This window comes from Dermacentor albipictus, chromosome 8 (genome assembly GCF_038994185.2).
Source record: "Dermacentor albipictus isolate Rhodes 1998 colony chromosome 8, USDA_Dalb.pri_finalv2, whole genome shotgun sequence".
NCBI classification, from domain to species: domain Eukaryota; kingdom Metazoa; phylum Arthropoda; class Arachnida; order Ixodida; family Ixodidae; genus Dermacentor; species Dermacentor albipictus.
Genome location: NC_091828.1, coordinates 64,524,969 through 64,540,309, shown reverse-complemented (window position 1 = coordinate 64,540,309; position 15,341 = coordinate 64,524,969). Strand labels below are relative to the sequence as shown.

General features: G+C 43.1%; 1 protein-coding gene across 2 annotated transcripts in view; it reads right to left on the bottom strand.

Moving 5' to 3' along the window:
- The window catches only part of LOC135914303 (uncharacterized), a 106,218-nt gene that overhangs the window by 6,124 nt on the left and 84,753 nt on the right, over window positions 1-15,341 (bottom strand). Inside the window, exons 1-3 of one of the 2 annotated variants that reach the window (XR_010568265.2) lie at window positions 13,872-13,908; window positions 13,385-13,449; window positions 7,720-7,876 (exon numbers count right to left, since the gene is read on the bottom strand). Coding sequence is in view for 1 of the 2 variants with exons in the window: in XM_070522853.1 (XP_070378954.1) it covers window positions 13,385-13,449 (65 nt within the window). In the remaining variant the exon portion in view is untranslated. Of the gene's footprint in view, window positions 1-7,719; window positions 7,877-13,384; window positions 13,450-13,871; window positions 13,909-15,341 lie in introns of those variants that run through there. The other variant, XM_070522853.1, reaches the window with a different exon arrangement.

Below are 15,341 nucleotides of genomic sequence, written 5' to 3'. Positions count from 1 at the left end.
TGTCAACCAAAGGACCAGGCAGGATTCCGTAAAGGCTACTCAACAATAGACCATATTCACACTATCAATCAAGTGATAGAGAAATGTGCAGAATATAACCAACCCTTATAAACAGCTTTCATTGATTACGAGAAAGCGTTTGATTCAGTCGAAACCTCAGCAGTCATGGAGGCATTACGAAATCAGGGTGTAGATGAGCCATATGTAAAAATACTGGTAGATATCTACAGCGGCTCCACAGCCACCGTAGTCCTCCATAAAGCAAGCAACAAAATCCCAATAAAGAAAGGCGTCAGGCAGGGAGATACGATATCTCCAATGCTATTCACAGCGTGTTTACAGGAGGTATTCAGAGACCTGGATTGGGAAGAATTGGGGATAAAAGTTAATGGAGAATACCTTAGTAACTTGTGATTCGCTGATGATATTGCCTTGCTTAGTAACTCAGGGGACCAATTGCAATGCATGCTCACTGACCTGGAGAGGCAAAGCAGAAGAGTGGGTCTAAAAATTAATCTGCAGAAAACTAAAGTAATGATTAACAGTCTCGGGAGAGAACAGCAATTTACAATAGGCAACGAGGCACTGGAAGTCGTAAGGGAATACATCTACTTAGGGCAGGTAGTGACGGCGGATCCGGATCATGAGACGGAAATAATCAGAAGAATAAGAATGGGCTGGGGTGCGTTTGGCAGGCATTCCCAAATCATGAACAGCAGGTTGCCATTATCCCTCAAGAGAAAAGTATATAATAGCTGTGTCTTACCAGTACTCACCTACGGGGCAGAAACCTGGAGGCTTACGAAAAGGGTTCTACTCAAATTGAGGACGACACAACGAGCTATGGAAAGAAGAATGATAGGTGTAACGTTAAGGGATAAGAAAAGAGCAGATTGGGTGAGGGAACAAACGCGAGGTAATGACATCTTAGTTGAAATCAAGAAAAAGAAATGGGCATGGGCAGGACATGTAATGAGGAAGGAAGATAACCGATGGTCATTAAGGGTTACGGACTGGATCCCAAGGGAAGGGAAGCGTAGCAGGGGGCGGCAGAAAGTTAGGTGGGCGGATGAGATTAAGAAGTTTGCAGGCACGGCATGGCCACAATTAGTACATGACCGGGGCTGTTGGAGAAGCATGGGAGAGGCCTTTGCCCTGCAGTGGGCGCAACCAGGCTGATGATGATGATGATGATGATGATGAAAACACTTCTGATCACTAAATCCATTGAAGTGCCAAACAACACCCATCGTTTTCGGTGCACTGGTGAAGACAAGATATAATATATAAGAAGAGCGAATTGGTTGATTTATAGCTTCAAAAAAATTGTTTCTAAAGTAAGGGTAATAAGCTCTGCTGAGGCGCGACACGAGGATGTCAAACTGTACCTGTGAATCTGCCGGAAATTGAAGTCAACAACCAGGCAATTGATTTCAACTGGGAATGTTTAGATGGCAGAATGAATACTCGTGAGAAGTTTAGTAATGAACGAGTGATCAGATTCAGGTGGACGGTAGCAGAATCCAACCTATTGGCGGCGAGGAGTTACGGAGTCGCCATCTAGCGGAAGCGCGTCGCTGGCGTAGTATGAGGGATCACGTGGCGCGCTCCTCATAGGTTTTGCTGTCAGCGCTCACTGAAAACAGCACGCGCGAGCTCTCCCGGACATTTCTGTAAGTACTTTCGAAAGGAGAGAAGTTTTTTACTGTCTAAATAATAACCTTGGGCAAACTGAAAGCACACAATCGTTTACAGACGCTATCTCTTTACCGAATACGTACCGTGAAGGCCACTGCGCGCGGTCGCCGCGATGGAGGCTCCCGAACCAGCTTCTTGCGTGAAAGGTTGTTAAACGCTGTGAGGAATCTATGTGAAATATGTTCTTATAGTGTTTCTATAGCTAAATGGAGCGAAATAGAACGAAGCCTCAATGCAGCGATCGCGCAGATTCCCAGCGACCGGCAGGTCTGGATGCTTGTCCGCGCACAGTTTCGCTTCCTCCGCGCGCGCGTTTTCGCACCGCGCCATGAGCTTTAGGCCGCAGAATATGAGCATTTGACAGAATACAAGCAACCATTGTTGCGTGGGCGCTATCAGAGCTGTTCAAAGATAACTTCATTGTGGAGACTTCGACGCCTACCGGGACTGTGATGTGCCGTCGCGACGATTCAATCTTTTTTTTCTTCTAAATTCTTTGACCTTTCAATATTATTTCTCGAGTTGCGTCGCACTGTATGTTTATCGGTGTTCTCAGCGTGCAATTTCCCGCTGCTCTTTTTTTGTAATCCAGTGCATGCATTAATTCATAACACAAACATGACCATATGCCAGGCTTTTTTTTAATGTCCTTCTTACCGCTGCCTTTCCACTCCACTCAACTTGCCAGTAGCTATAGCATCGACAAGTTCATAGACCAAACCGTCATGACATTAGTCGGGCGAGCGTCTCAGTGCACGTTTTCAGAACATCGCAGACCGTGCGCCGTAGCAGAAATGTTCCTCGCGTCTGTGCTTGCTGCATACCCGAGTTGTAGCCGATGACTGTTTGCCGGTTTTATGTTTCGCGAGCCAAACTTCACGCAGCTTCTTGTCCTGCGGCTACGTGTGAATAAGGCTGACACCGGCCTCTGTTACGTGCGTTCGGCCCTGCGGCACTGAGCAGTAGGCTACTATGTTGCGCGCCTTCAAAGGCAGCCACTACCTATTGTAGTGCTTTCAAGCGTTGTAAAGGAGACGCTCGAAGCGGGAAAATTTCGGCACCTAATGAGGACCGCAGCATACGAGAGACTTTAACCTCGTTTTCAGCTCGCTTCGGCGCTGCCGAAGCAGCCGACGCGGCCGCTATGTCCACGTGATCCCTCCTAGCACGTCACGCCGACGGTGGCGCCAGCTTTTCCAGTGGTGGAGCTCGAGGCCAATAGCTTCACTGACGCCCTTTCAAAAGGAGCCTACACTATGTGCAAGGAAGGAATCGCAATATGTATTATACGATGCGAGCGCTTTTTCAATGGTGGTACGGACACCACGAGCTCTCTTAACGAAACCATCTCGCTTGCACATGTTATATGTACTTTGGCGGGGGAATATTTCTTTGTGCATTACGTCTTTCTGTAGCAAGGTTACCGTCATTGAAAGAATATTGCAGTTAAATCATCATGAATAGGACACATTGCACCATATTTAATCTTGGATGACAGTATATGATAGTTATGTAGAAGAAAAGGAAGATAAAGAAGAAAATAATTTCTTTTTAGAAATTAGCATTAAGACTTAGCGAAAGAAGCCGTTGGGATGTGGACAAATGTGTAGCGTCAGGCGGCGCTCTGAGTGACGCCGTGATGGAGCAGTGAAAACGTTCAACAAGACTATTGGCGATGGGGTGGTGTGCCGCGGTGTGTGTGAAAAGTGCCTCAAAGCGCAGCAGGAGGGTATTGAATAATGGAAGGATCGACATTTGGGCGAGTTCGTACTCGTTGAACATCTTGGAGGAGCAGAGCAATATGACGAACACAATAGACAGTAACGCAGGGGAACACACAGTGACTATTCAAACTGACGTCCTTTGTCGATTGCAACAATAAACGGTACGCTGTATCGCGAAACCCAGCCTGCGGCGAACGCGTTTGACATAATTTCAGTAGGGATGTTGGGCAGAGGGACAACTTCTGGCAGTCGGGTAAAGCGATCTATGCAGGTCATAAATTCGGTGTTCCCGTGTGATGGTGGCCATGGCCCCTGAATTTCAATGTGTACTTTGTCGAATGGCTCGGATGATGTAAAGGCGCCCAAAGGTGCCTGTGTTCGTCGGTGAACTTTTGTCTGACAACAAAATAGAACTCGTTTTTTTTTGCTTTCTTGTAAGCTATACGCAGGCGTGAGTCGGGTCAGACGGCAATACGACATGAACTGAGGGGATTCAAGGAAAAAACAAGATGCGACAGATATGATATTTAAGCGGTATTCCGACATAGCTACACCGCTAGAAGCCAAGGTAGAGTCACGCAGACAAAGCGATATATATAGGTTCGATTGAAATATGAGGATGCCGAGGACAAAATACGTCGGTCAAACATTACGTTATTTGGTCTTAAACAAGATGAGAACAAGAACTAGGATGGCTTGGAGCAGAAAATATTTACCATTTGCTCTAATTAACAAGCACCTGCTGCAACGTAATTCCAATTTCAACGTGTGAATCTTTTGGGAAAGTTCACTGTTAACCAGCAAGACAGATCATTGCAAGAGTGGTGTTTTTTTTAGACAAACAGTGAATTCTGGCATCCGCACAAGAGCTGAAAGACTGGAATAGTTTTATATGCAACGATATATTTTGCGAACCAAGTAATCGAGGTTCAAAGAACTCGAACTCGCCAGAAACCAGAATGGAATTAACTAATCGCTGATAATCTTCGTATTGACAACAAAGCCTTCGCGCCTAACTCAGTTATACTATGAGCAAGATAGGCAAGAACAAATGCACTCTGGGGCTGCCTAGGCCACACAACACTAATCGATGGTTATCACTATCACTTATTGTCACCCAAGCCAAAGCGTGATGCGGTGTGTCCTGTTTACGATGAATTAAGGGCAATTATGTTGCGCTGATAGAAAGCTGGCTATAAAAAGATGTAATGCACAATGAAATTTTCCTCCACCAAAATACATGCAAGATATACAGGCTTAATCGCTCCGTTAAGTAAGGCAGCGTTGTCCTTGTCGCCAATGAAGAATAGTTGGCATCACATCATACATTACGCTTCATACATCATCATACAATACATTACGTGATTCTCGAAATAGTGTGGGCCGCTTGTGCAAGGTCATCGACGAAGGTATTGGCTCCCTTCTGTTACCGTCCGCCACAATATGATCACTCGATCAATAATAAACATCCCACGAGTATGATATTCTGCCATCTGAACATTCCCAGCTGTAGTCGATTGCCTCGTTGGTGACTTCAATTTCCCGCAACTCGACTGGTCCGATATGTCGTCCTCGCGCCGGAGCCTCAGTGCAGTTTATCTGCCTTACTTTAGACACCAACTTTTTTTCAGGCGACAAATTAAGCATGTCGTAGTTCTTACATGCGATATATTGTCTCCTCTAGTGCACCTAAAACGATTGTTGAAGTTCTGCACTTCGATGGGTTCAGTGATCGCAAGCTCTTTACAATTAGGGTTTAATGTCCCGTCAACATTTCGAGATACTACAACCCGGCAAATTTTTCCTTCGAAATGTCTTGGCCGCATTTTCCGACAGGTCTGTTGAACACAACTGCGTGCTTTTAGGAACATCATACATCCTCTAGCTAACCGATAGATCCCCTTCATTTCCACAGACAAATCGAAAGATTGGTTCAATAAAGTGTTCGTCGTCATCAAAAAAAAAAAACGACTGCACAAATAGGGCAACATTATTTAGATGTCATTGGCTTGAAAAAATACAGGTAATGCCAAAGTCTTGTACTGCCGCCTACTTTTATACAGGCAAATATTTTTCGCACGAATTTCCTCTCTCTTAAAACGCCATCAAAAAATGTTTTCGCGCATGATATCAAGTGAAACAGCACGTCATCATATTTCACTCAGCAATGATGACCATCCACAACTGTCAGTCAGTGACTGTGCATATGCATTTAATGATACTTTGCATCTGTATTCCCAACGCAACATCACTCCTACTTGGTCATTGTTCCTGATCAGGATTGACAATTTATGATCCCTATTAATGTCACCTCTGCAGGTACTGCTCATCTACTTGCTAACCTAAATATTTCTACAATTCTTAGTGTTGAGAACATTCCCTCGAAAATATCAATAAGTACCGTATCCAACTCCAGTGATGTTCTTTGCCTCCTTTCCCAGCAATCAATAGCATCTGGCTTGCTCTCTTCAAACTAGAAAATTGCCAAAATGATCCCTGTGTTTAAAGTCGGAAATATCAGTTCACCTCTATACTACAGTCCAATTTCAGTGAAGTACATTTGCTGTATATTTCTGGCACATATTATCGCCTTTAACATTTACTGTGACCTCAATGATAATTCTTTCTTTTTTCCTAAACAGCACAGCTTATGGAAGTCATTATCTTCGCCCTCAACTGCTGCAATTTTTCTCTGATTTGGATTTCAACATCAAGAAACATACACACTGGCTCCACCTTTTTAAAATTTTGATGAAGCTTTTCACTGCGTTGCGCATTCCAGTTATTTTTACGAAACTACGTAATTTTTGCCTAGAGTATTATCCACTGTCATTGGCTCCGAGACAATCCTTTCGGCAAAAAATTTACAACAGTTACCGGTTTTATCTCACCACTATATGACGTATCCTTAGGTGTATTTCAAGAAACAGTTCTTCGCCCTTTGTTGTTTCTTATATACACTAACAACCTGTCAACTATGATATCGTGTCACCTACGATTCTTAGGGGAAAACATCATGGCTAACCACTCCATCAATTCCATGGTTGACTATCGTGCCCTCAAAAACAAGCGTAATCCTTAGTTCCATATGATGTAATAAATGGCAAATGGCACTTTGCACGAATAAAAGAAAGGGTACTTCTTTGAGCCACAAGCGTAACGAATTTAATACCTCGTATCTCGTAATTGCACTGTAGTGTCTCACGGATCGTCATACAAGTGTTTAGATATACATCTCACGCGTACCTTTCCAAGGGTAACGCACATTAGCGCTTCTGTACCAAAGCTGCCACGACACTGGGGTATAGATGCCGGCATTCCTCTAATAGAGTGAGAAAACGTTCCTAGCCAACACTTGTGCGACCGCATCCAGAATATGCAGCCTCGACATCGTCTCCATAACAAAACTACTTAATAAACCTGCCTAAATTCGTGCAAAATACACGCGCTCGCTTCATTACACGTAACTCAAGCATAGCAAAAATGAAACACATTTCTCTGCAGTCATTGTATACCTGTCGTTCAATTGACATTTTAGCCTTATTTCATTATTACCGACGCAACACCAAACAATATTCGTTACCAGTACAGATGAACGCACATAGGGAGGAACAGATGCCTTCAATTCGTCATCGACCTCCCATGGAACGTCGTAACTTTATTAATACTTTATTTCTATTCAATATTCTGTTTATGGCTACGATATCCCTTCTGAACCCATGCATTTCTCTTAAGTCATTTAACCGACACCTGTGCTACATTTATATACTTCTTTAATAATAACTTATTGTACCTTGCACTTTTGTATGCTGCAACTTTTATTCCTAGGCTTTTGCGTTGCTTTCCGTTTCTTTCCCTGCATATTTTGCATTCCCTTATATCTTTATTCGCCCTCATTACTCAATACCTTCTGGACCCCGTAAGGTATAATGAAATATTAATGTGTGTATTTCGAGAAACTAGCTGATCTCGCAGTAAAAGCATTTTGCTAAGGTGTGTTATCTTTTTTATTAGAAGTGGGCTTTATGAATGTGAAATAAAGCAGACTAGAAGGAAAAATATTGTCGACAACTGAAAAATTTCCGTGAGACGTTGCAGCATATTTCTCAGCTATTGTCCACATCACACGGGTGTCTTTTACCTAGATCAAAACACACAGACAACAAGTTACGCATCGCTGTATGGAGATCGCAACCGATCGAGATTGTGTCTTTGTTGAAGCTGCTAATTTTTTCACACAAACTCAGAGTATCGCTTGTTTGCCAAGCCATTTATTTATTGTGGCTAATAACACAGTCGTCCTATTGTTTGTGTGTTTTAGCTCTATTAGCACATTTGTCTTCAAGACTCGAGCTTCGATTCAACATCGGAACGGTCGTTCAAATCTCTCCCATCTTGGAGGGTCCAAAGCGGCACAAGTGCTTCCGCTACATTGATAGACATCAGGAGAGTCACTGAAAAAGCAGAATCTGGGTAAATTTTTGTCCGAGAAGCAATACAGTGGAAAACTTCTACGCATTACCTGTTAATTTCCCTTACACTTATAGCAATAAAAATCTCATGGGAACCATTGTGATGTTCTACAATTCTAGTTTTATTTTTGGAGACTCTGAAGTAACCGGTGGGAAAAGTGTCATTGACAAGCTAGGTAATAAACGTTTACTGCGTTAACATGTTGAACTGTAGAGTAGGGGTGCTTATTGAAGCACAGAAATGAAGTCGAAGACTTTATAAATGTGTGGTGTTGTCCGCTTCAGCTTAAATCTGAAGATTAGCACGCTTACGAAAATACTGTTCCGAAACCCTTTTAGGTAATGATATGATGCTCAAAGTGCTATATTAATAGACTGGTCGTGCAAGCTTTTTTTTTTCGATTGCTAACCGGAAGGCCTTTTGTGGCAAATTTTATCGCTCAGAGGTGTCAAAAACATTTGCTAGTCTTGATTTTTGCTACGCAGGCATTACTTCACTACTGCTAAATTTTCAGTTCGCAGTTTTAAGTTATGATCTAAAGTCTATAGCTAAATGAGGTAATTTTGATGTTCCTTATTCAGGTAAGTGGATGTTTCGATCAGTTTGATATTCCACTTCTTTTTATTTGAGACATTTGAAAAGGTAAATTAGCGCTTGAGGCTCCCTGACTTTTTTAACTGAACGTATTTAATTTATAAAAGGTACACTTTGGGCCTTAGTCAGAAGACAATGAAAAATATAAGACCAATTACGCTGGTAAAGCAACCGATATACACGTAGGTAAAAATACGCTCTAAGATAGCGTTTAAACGGATGTTTTATCGAGTGGTAGTTACAGCGGAGCTGTGCAGGTAAGTATTACACAAAACTAAGGTCATCGTAGATGTACTTGAATCGTCGTTTGAGGAACAACCGCCATGCTGGAGTTTTCGAATTTCGCCCTTGCGAGGAAAGCGCCAAACATCACCCATCCACAATTTGCCTCGTTCAAACTCTCCTCCTTTGAGTTCGCTAGCTCGCAACGATGTCTTTATTGCGATAGCGTGGCGCAGTTTTCCACACAATGATGGAAGTACAAGCTCTTGTGGGAAAAGCAGTATTTACTCGTCTTGAAGTGCTTTCAATCTCTTTCAGTAAATACTTGACCAATTGCACAGTGAAAGCTTGGTCTTTCTGACCAAACTGTTAGCTTCTTTGGAGTATATAGGACGCCACCTGTAGTAAAATTTCCTCAAGTTTTCAAGCTACATCAAAAGATTGGTAACACTGAGACGCACGTATCTGCGTGAAAAACAATCAGCATTCTCGAGCAACTGCACTTAAAAAATGCCTTTCTTCCTCATGCACTAAATATTTTTGGACACTCATGGACACTCTTGGCAAATTGTCATCTTTGACGCGGGGGTAAGCGTGTTGCTTTGGTACACATTGATTGTGAAGTATGCTAGAATGATGCCGTAATAGTGAAGCACGAAACGTGTTCCGACCGCATTTTATGGCCATGATTCATTTATCGGTCAGAATATCGGCAATGGCAGAGGGAACGAAAAATATGAAATATCTTATTTGCACTAAATGCCTTTTCCCATGAACCGGCCAAACGCAAAACAATATTTGTGCTCCCAATATCAAAGTGATGCAGTTTCGCTTGTACCCTCACCAAGGTTGTTAAACAATCTAATATTTCACTGGGAGTTGAATAATGCCTGTGGTTAGCCTATCCTCTCACCTTGTCTCGCCTCTGGCAGCGCCGAGCTGCAAGATTTTCAACGCCATTTGTGGCGCTCATGACGATAGCATTTTCGCACACAACGTGGTTGCGAGATCACGGTCTCTTTTTTCCAGGAAAAGCAACCTTGCGTGCAGTTCCAGCCATGTTGTCGACGCACGTATTGAAAACTACGGCCGGCGAAGTCGAACCCAACGCTAATCCTCGCTAACGTTGTCAATTATTTGTCCTCAGGGCGAAACTTCGAAATTATACTTCTGTCACCGTTTCTCATAGCCTCTGCCCCTCATAGCTGACGTTCGAGACGGCATAAAATGCAGGAGTCTGGCGAATAAACCTGATACGTTCTGCGTTTACTCTGGTCTTAGATATGTAAATGAAAACATTCATTTTCATTGACATTGTTCTCGTGTTTGCTGCCCTTGGGTGACTATGATACGCTTGATCATGTCGTGTTGCAAATGCACATCCCGGGTGTGGACGAGTCTGCGGTGCATGTATTTCCCCTGCACAATCTTACGAGGCGCATGAACACAATTTAGAGTTTGCGATGATTCCTCAAAAACGTTGTATACTTCAAACAATAACCTCTACCCACTGTGCATTGCAAAATATTGTAGGTGTATTTTTCCGCCGTGTAGCTGCTATATATACGACACAAAAATCGGTACTCTAATAATTGCTTTGCGCCCCTAGCACTGTTCTGCACAATAAATTCAGCAACACAGCCACGTGGATTTCTAGTGAAGTGTACTATTTACGTGATAACTTCCTCAAACAAGAATTTCATTACTTGAAGCTTGCTCTACGAACACGGGCTAAGAAATTCAATCAATCATGTGATTTTACGTGCCAAAACCACTTTTTGACTATGAGGCACGCCGTAGTGGAGTACTCCGTGAATTTCGACCACTTGGGTTTCTTTAACGTGCACCTAAATCAAAGTACACGGGTTTTGTCGCATTTAGGCCCCCCCTCGAAATGCGGCTGCCATGGCCGGTATTCGATCCCGCGACCTCGTGCTCAGCAAACAAACACCATGGCCACTGAGCAAGAACGGCGGGTGTGCTAAGCAATTCGTCTGCGCAAAAGCGACAGCCAAAAATAAAGACGTAGAATGGGTGACCGGTCACTTTTGTTCCTGATAAAGCGCTGACATTTGCCCAATGTGTGCGGCGTAACAACAAAATCGGTACAAACATACAAAAATACCGTACGTGGATTTCAGCTATTTCTTTAACTAGGTACTTATCTATTGCGGCAATGGGACATCCAACCAGCGGACATTACCATCTTTTTCACAGAACACTCCTTCTTTGGGAAGGAGACAATCTCTTTTTTACTAAAGTATTGCCGGCTGTGGCCAATTCTAATCATGCAATAAATGCGACCACTTTCAGAGTGGTTGTAAGGTGCCGAACCCACAATGTAAACACCACTACTGCTGAGCCCAAGCATAGTGAATAGTGCATTCATGTCCGTATTGAATTGTGTTGCAAGGGCCTTGCAATAAGCCCCATCAGTTGTTGTCGGCAACGCTCTGTTGTATTCGTCAATAGGCGAGGTTGAACTTTAAGAAAAGTGGGTGCCATGATAACGATGGCTTGGCAGTTGCAACGACACTGTCTATCTAATCGAGGGGTCACAAAACTGGCCATAGTAAGCTGTCCGTGAAGATATAACTGCCAATACAATGATAGATATAGGGAATGAATCGTGCTATTGTGAGGGCAGGGTAGATAAATTGCTTGTGCCCTGGAGAATGAACAGCATGATGGGCGATTTGCAGTCCATATCGGGTGATAGATCCGAATGTCAAGCAGTGCGGTTTTATTATTGGGGATAATCGCTCTATAAATAAAAAACCGTAGCCACCCGACCTTTTCAAAGTACATAGAAAGGAACAAGATGCTAGCTGAGAGACAATCACCTTTAGGAAGAAATAATAGTAGAATCGATAACGGGTTGTATTTGGGCCTTGCAATTTTGCAGTGGGAACCAAATAACAAGTAACAGAAAAATAGATATTACAAAAATAATCCTCTGAAATGCACAATATTCCTGTTTCAACATTGCAAAAGACTGTAACTGCAATCAATTCCTGCATAAAACAGATATTTCATATTTTTACAAAAGAACTATAATAGAAATAACAAAGAAACAATGCCGGGCATTGCCATTGAGGCATACAACATCCAAAAAAGAAAGGGGGAGCACATATCCCATGAAAACAACCAAGATCCCGGCATGACAAAGATGACACATGGTGTAAAAGTGAAGATTTCTTCTTCGACAGCAGGCTTATCTCTAGGGGACGGATAAGGCCTTCTGCAGATACACACAGCGAACGTTGAGTTTGTGACACTAAAAAATTGTCCTATCTGGGCGTACTTCCGCACTTATTTTGCATCTCTTCCTCGAAGCGAGTGAGATACAGGACTTCTCTCTATATTCAATCTGACAACAGTAACGCTAACCATGTCTTCTCACTCTGTCTTATTTTTTTTTTCCAACGAAGCTTTATAAGTCGAAGTTTCATCATTTCGTGGCGTCTGTGTGTAAAAATTACGATTATGTGGGCCGACCCTGGTGATAGTGCAGAAGACATTCCAGCTCAGTGGCCCATAACCCTGTAGACTCGGGGACCAGTAAGTAAAGCGCTCTTGATCTACCCTTGTCACGCATTGGACGGAAATAGCTTCCAGGGAGAAGGCAAAGGACTGATTCTTACAGATGAACGTTTTGCACAACTTTCCCGAAAGAGGAGTGTTGCAAAATTACATGCGCCATGGGCGCAAAGGCGCATGTGTCACTGCTCGCGTGTTAATTGTCTACGTCTTCGTCCTCAGCTGGCTTCGTTGTGAAAAAAACATCACCATCAGAAATGGCTCGAGCGTCGTCGATTTACACAGCTGGCTCATTGGCGCATCTCGACGCAATAAGCGAACGCACTCATGCCACTGCTGGCGCGTTCGTCGTTGTATTCTCCTGCAGCTGGCTCCATTGCCGCACATCATTGCAGCGTAGTGTGACACTTCTGTCGTCGTAATGGGGAGGCCGCGTTTACGGGGATTTGGGTCATTGCTTAAGGGGGTATAAGACATTCACTGTCTTACGTGACGGACACGTATAACAACAGACGTGATACGTGCATGTATGTGCGTTCCTGTACCGTCACGATGACCACAGATGAGGACAATAAATGTGTTGTACCTTGGCTCAAAATTCCGTGTGACCTCTGTGTTGCGCCTTATTCACTGGTCATCCACTTTAACTGAGTGGAATGGCTCGTGAGTTTCATAGCCAAGCTGTGGAGGGCTACTTTCCCCACTATCGTGTCCGCCTGCAAAAAAATAATTCTGAAGGTGGTGTAATGTCGGACTGAACTGCGGCGGAGGCAACGCATGCGTTAAACACTCCTCCACGTATGATGATCCCGAAGATGGTATGATAGCGGGCCGCTCATCACCGGAAGTGAAGCAGGTGCTAAACGCTCCTCATTCGTGAACCGACCCGAAAGATGGTCCAATACCGGGCCGACCCACTGCGGAGGTGAAGCAGGCGTTAAGCACTTCCCATACGGGTGCCGAGGCCGAAGATCCGACTGATCCCGAAGATACCAGTTCGTGTTCCTAAGTTGTGGTTTATCGATATTGTATAATCGTAATACTAGGGACTATATTTGTTCTAGAATGAGGCCATGCTGGTGATGTACATAATTAAAATTTTGTGGATGTGAGTGAAGTAGCTGCGAACTTACCTGTTAAAAATAGGGCGCATTTCAGCATTCCAGGAAATGTCGACATTTTCTGCGGCTTTTGATACCTGAAATAATACATAACCATAATTTGTCTTCGAAGACACCTTTAAATGTAATAAAGTACGGGCATGCCGACCAAACTTTGAGGGAGCCGTGCATTTATCCGAATATTAGCGTATTAATTGCCTTACAAATTTTCGCCTCTACAGAAGCTTTTTGATAGCACCTTGAACTTCGAGTCGTCTGGTAGCGTACCAGATTGAACGAAAGCGGAGAATTTGGATGAGAATTACAAATGAATTTGGTAATAACAATGCCGTTTTATATCGAATAAGGTGCATTATAAACTTTTTTTAGGAAATTAAAATGGTCACCTACATAGTATTTCCAATAGTACCACTAACATGAAGGCACAGCTTAGAAAAGTCTGCGGAAAATACGGTAAGTCATCTATTTCTACAAGCGCCACTGAAATGCCCCCACTCACCGTCGATAGCTATGAAGCCACGTGTGCAAAGTAAAATGGTCGAAGCAGAAACACCTTAAGCGCTTTGGTTGCAGCCGTTTTAAGTAGAATGAATGAAGCAAAGACATTTGCATTTTCCGGTTCTGTCATATCGTATTTTGCTTTCCTGTCGACGTAAATCTTTCCGGCAGCTGGTGTCCCTTCTCTGGCATTTGCGAGCAAAACAACAGTGAAGATAGGTATGGCTATGCAAAGCGGACACAGGACGTTTGACGTGAATAAAGCAAGGCGAAAACTTTAGTACACGTACTCTCCGGAGGTACATAGAAAAACACCGGACCTCGTTCTTCATTTTTCGTTAGTGTGATAATATTAAAAAATAAGGTTGGAAAGCTTTGAAGTCCACCTTAACAAAAGACTATTATTACGAGCAAAACGACCCTGGGTGTTCTTGCAATTAGGTGTCGATTGAGTTACAAAATTTGGTTGATTATTGCGTGTAGGACAAACTGTTTTATAGGGTATCCTGCAACTAATTCTGCCGTCCAGCGAACAGTTTTCCAAAATGTTCGGTTCTGCATTGTCATAATTCAAGCTCAAATATAAGATCTGTAATCATCGTATAGTAATGCATTGCCAGATAACTATTATTGTTATAACTATGAATATTAGTGCACCTGTGGTGCTCTTGCAGTGCTTTCTACTTATTTAACTAAAGTCTTTTTCGGTTATGTGTACTTCGCGCGGCGATATGGTGCCTCCTGGTTCGCTCCAATAATGGAGCTCACACCTCAAAAAGTCATCGCTCTCGGCTTTGACCCACAGACCAGGATAATTGTTTTTTGCAACTGCGAGAATTTCTTTCTCCGAAGCGTTGTCGAAAGCCCGTATGAGCTCCTAAGATAGCTTCGTTGCACACTCAGGTGGATGGCAATGTTTTCGTTCATGAAATCAATCTCTATGAACTTCTGCAGAACCTTATTAGCGAGGTTTCCTTGCCTTGCTTGCTCGACATATATATATATATATATATATATATATATATATATATATTGAAATGCGCTCTTAAAGGTGCCTGTTTGAATTCACTTACGTAGTTGAGCGGGCTAGTTAATTTACGTTACGGACAGCTCACTCGATTGAACTGGACTTTGGAAAATCTAAACGTCGCAAGTGGAGAGCCACTCGGCGAATAGTACACTCAGTACGGAGTGCGTTCAAGGAAAGGACTTTGCTGGCGGGTATCGTAGCCTCGCCGCCAGTGGTTTCAATGGTACAGCGAATTGACTGCAAAAATTACGCTACAATGAGCACTCAATCGTACTAGCTGCTGATCTGCTCTTTTCTTCTGTCGGCCGGTATTATAACCAAATTCCTAGGTAAAATGCTCTGTTCTATTCAAAACCAATTAACAACGCCTCTAGTGTATAATATCTAGAGATGGTGCAATAAATGTTCTACAAGAATTCAAGCCTGCAGACATATTAACAT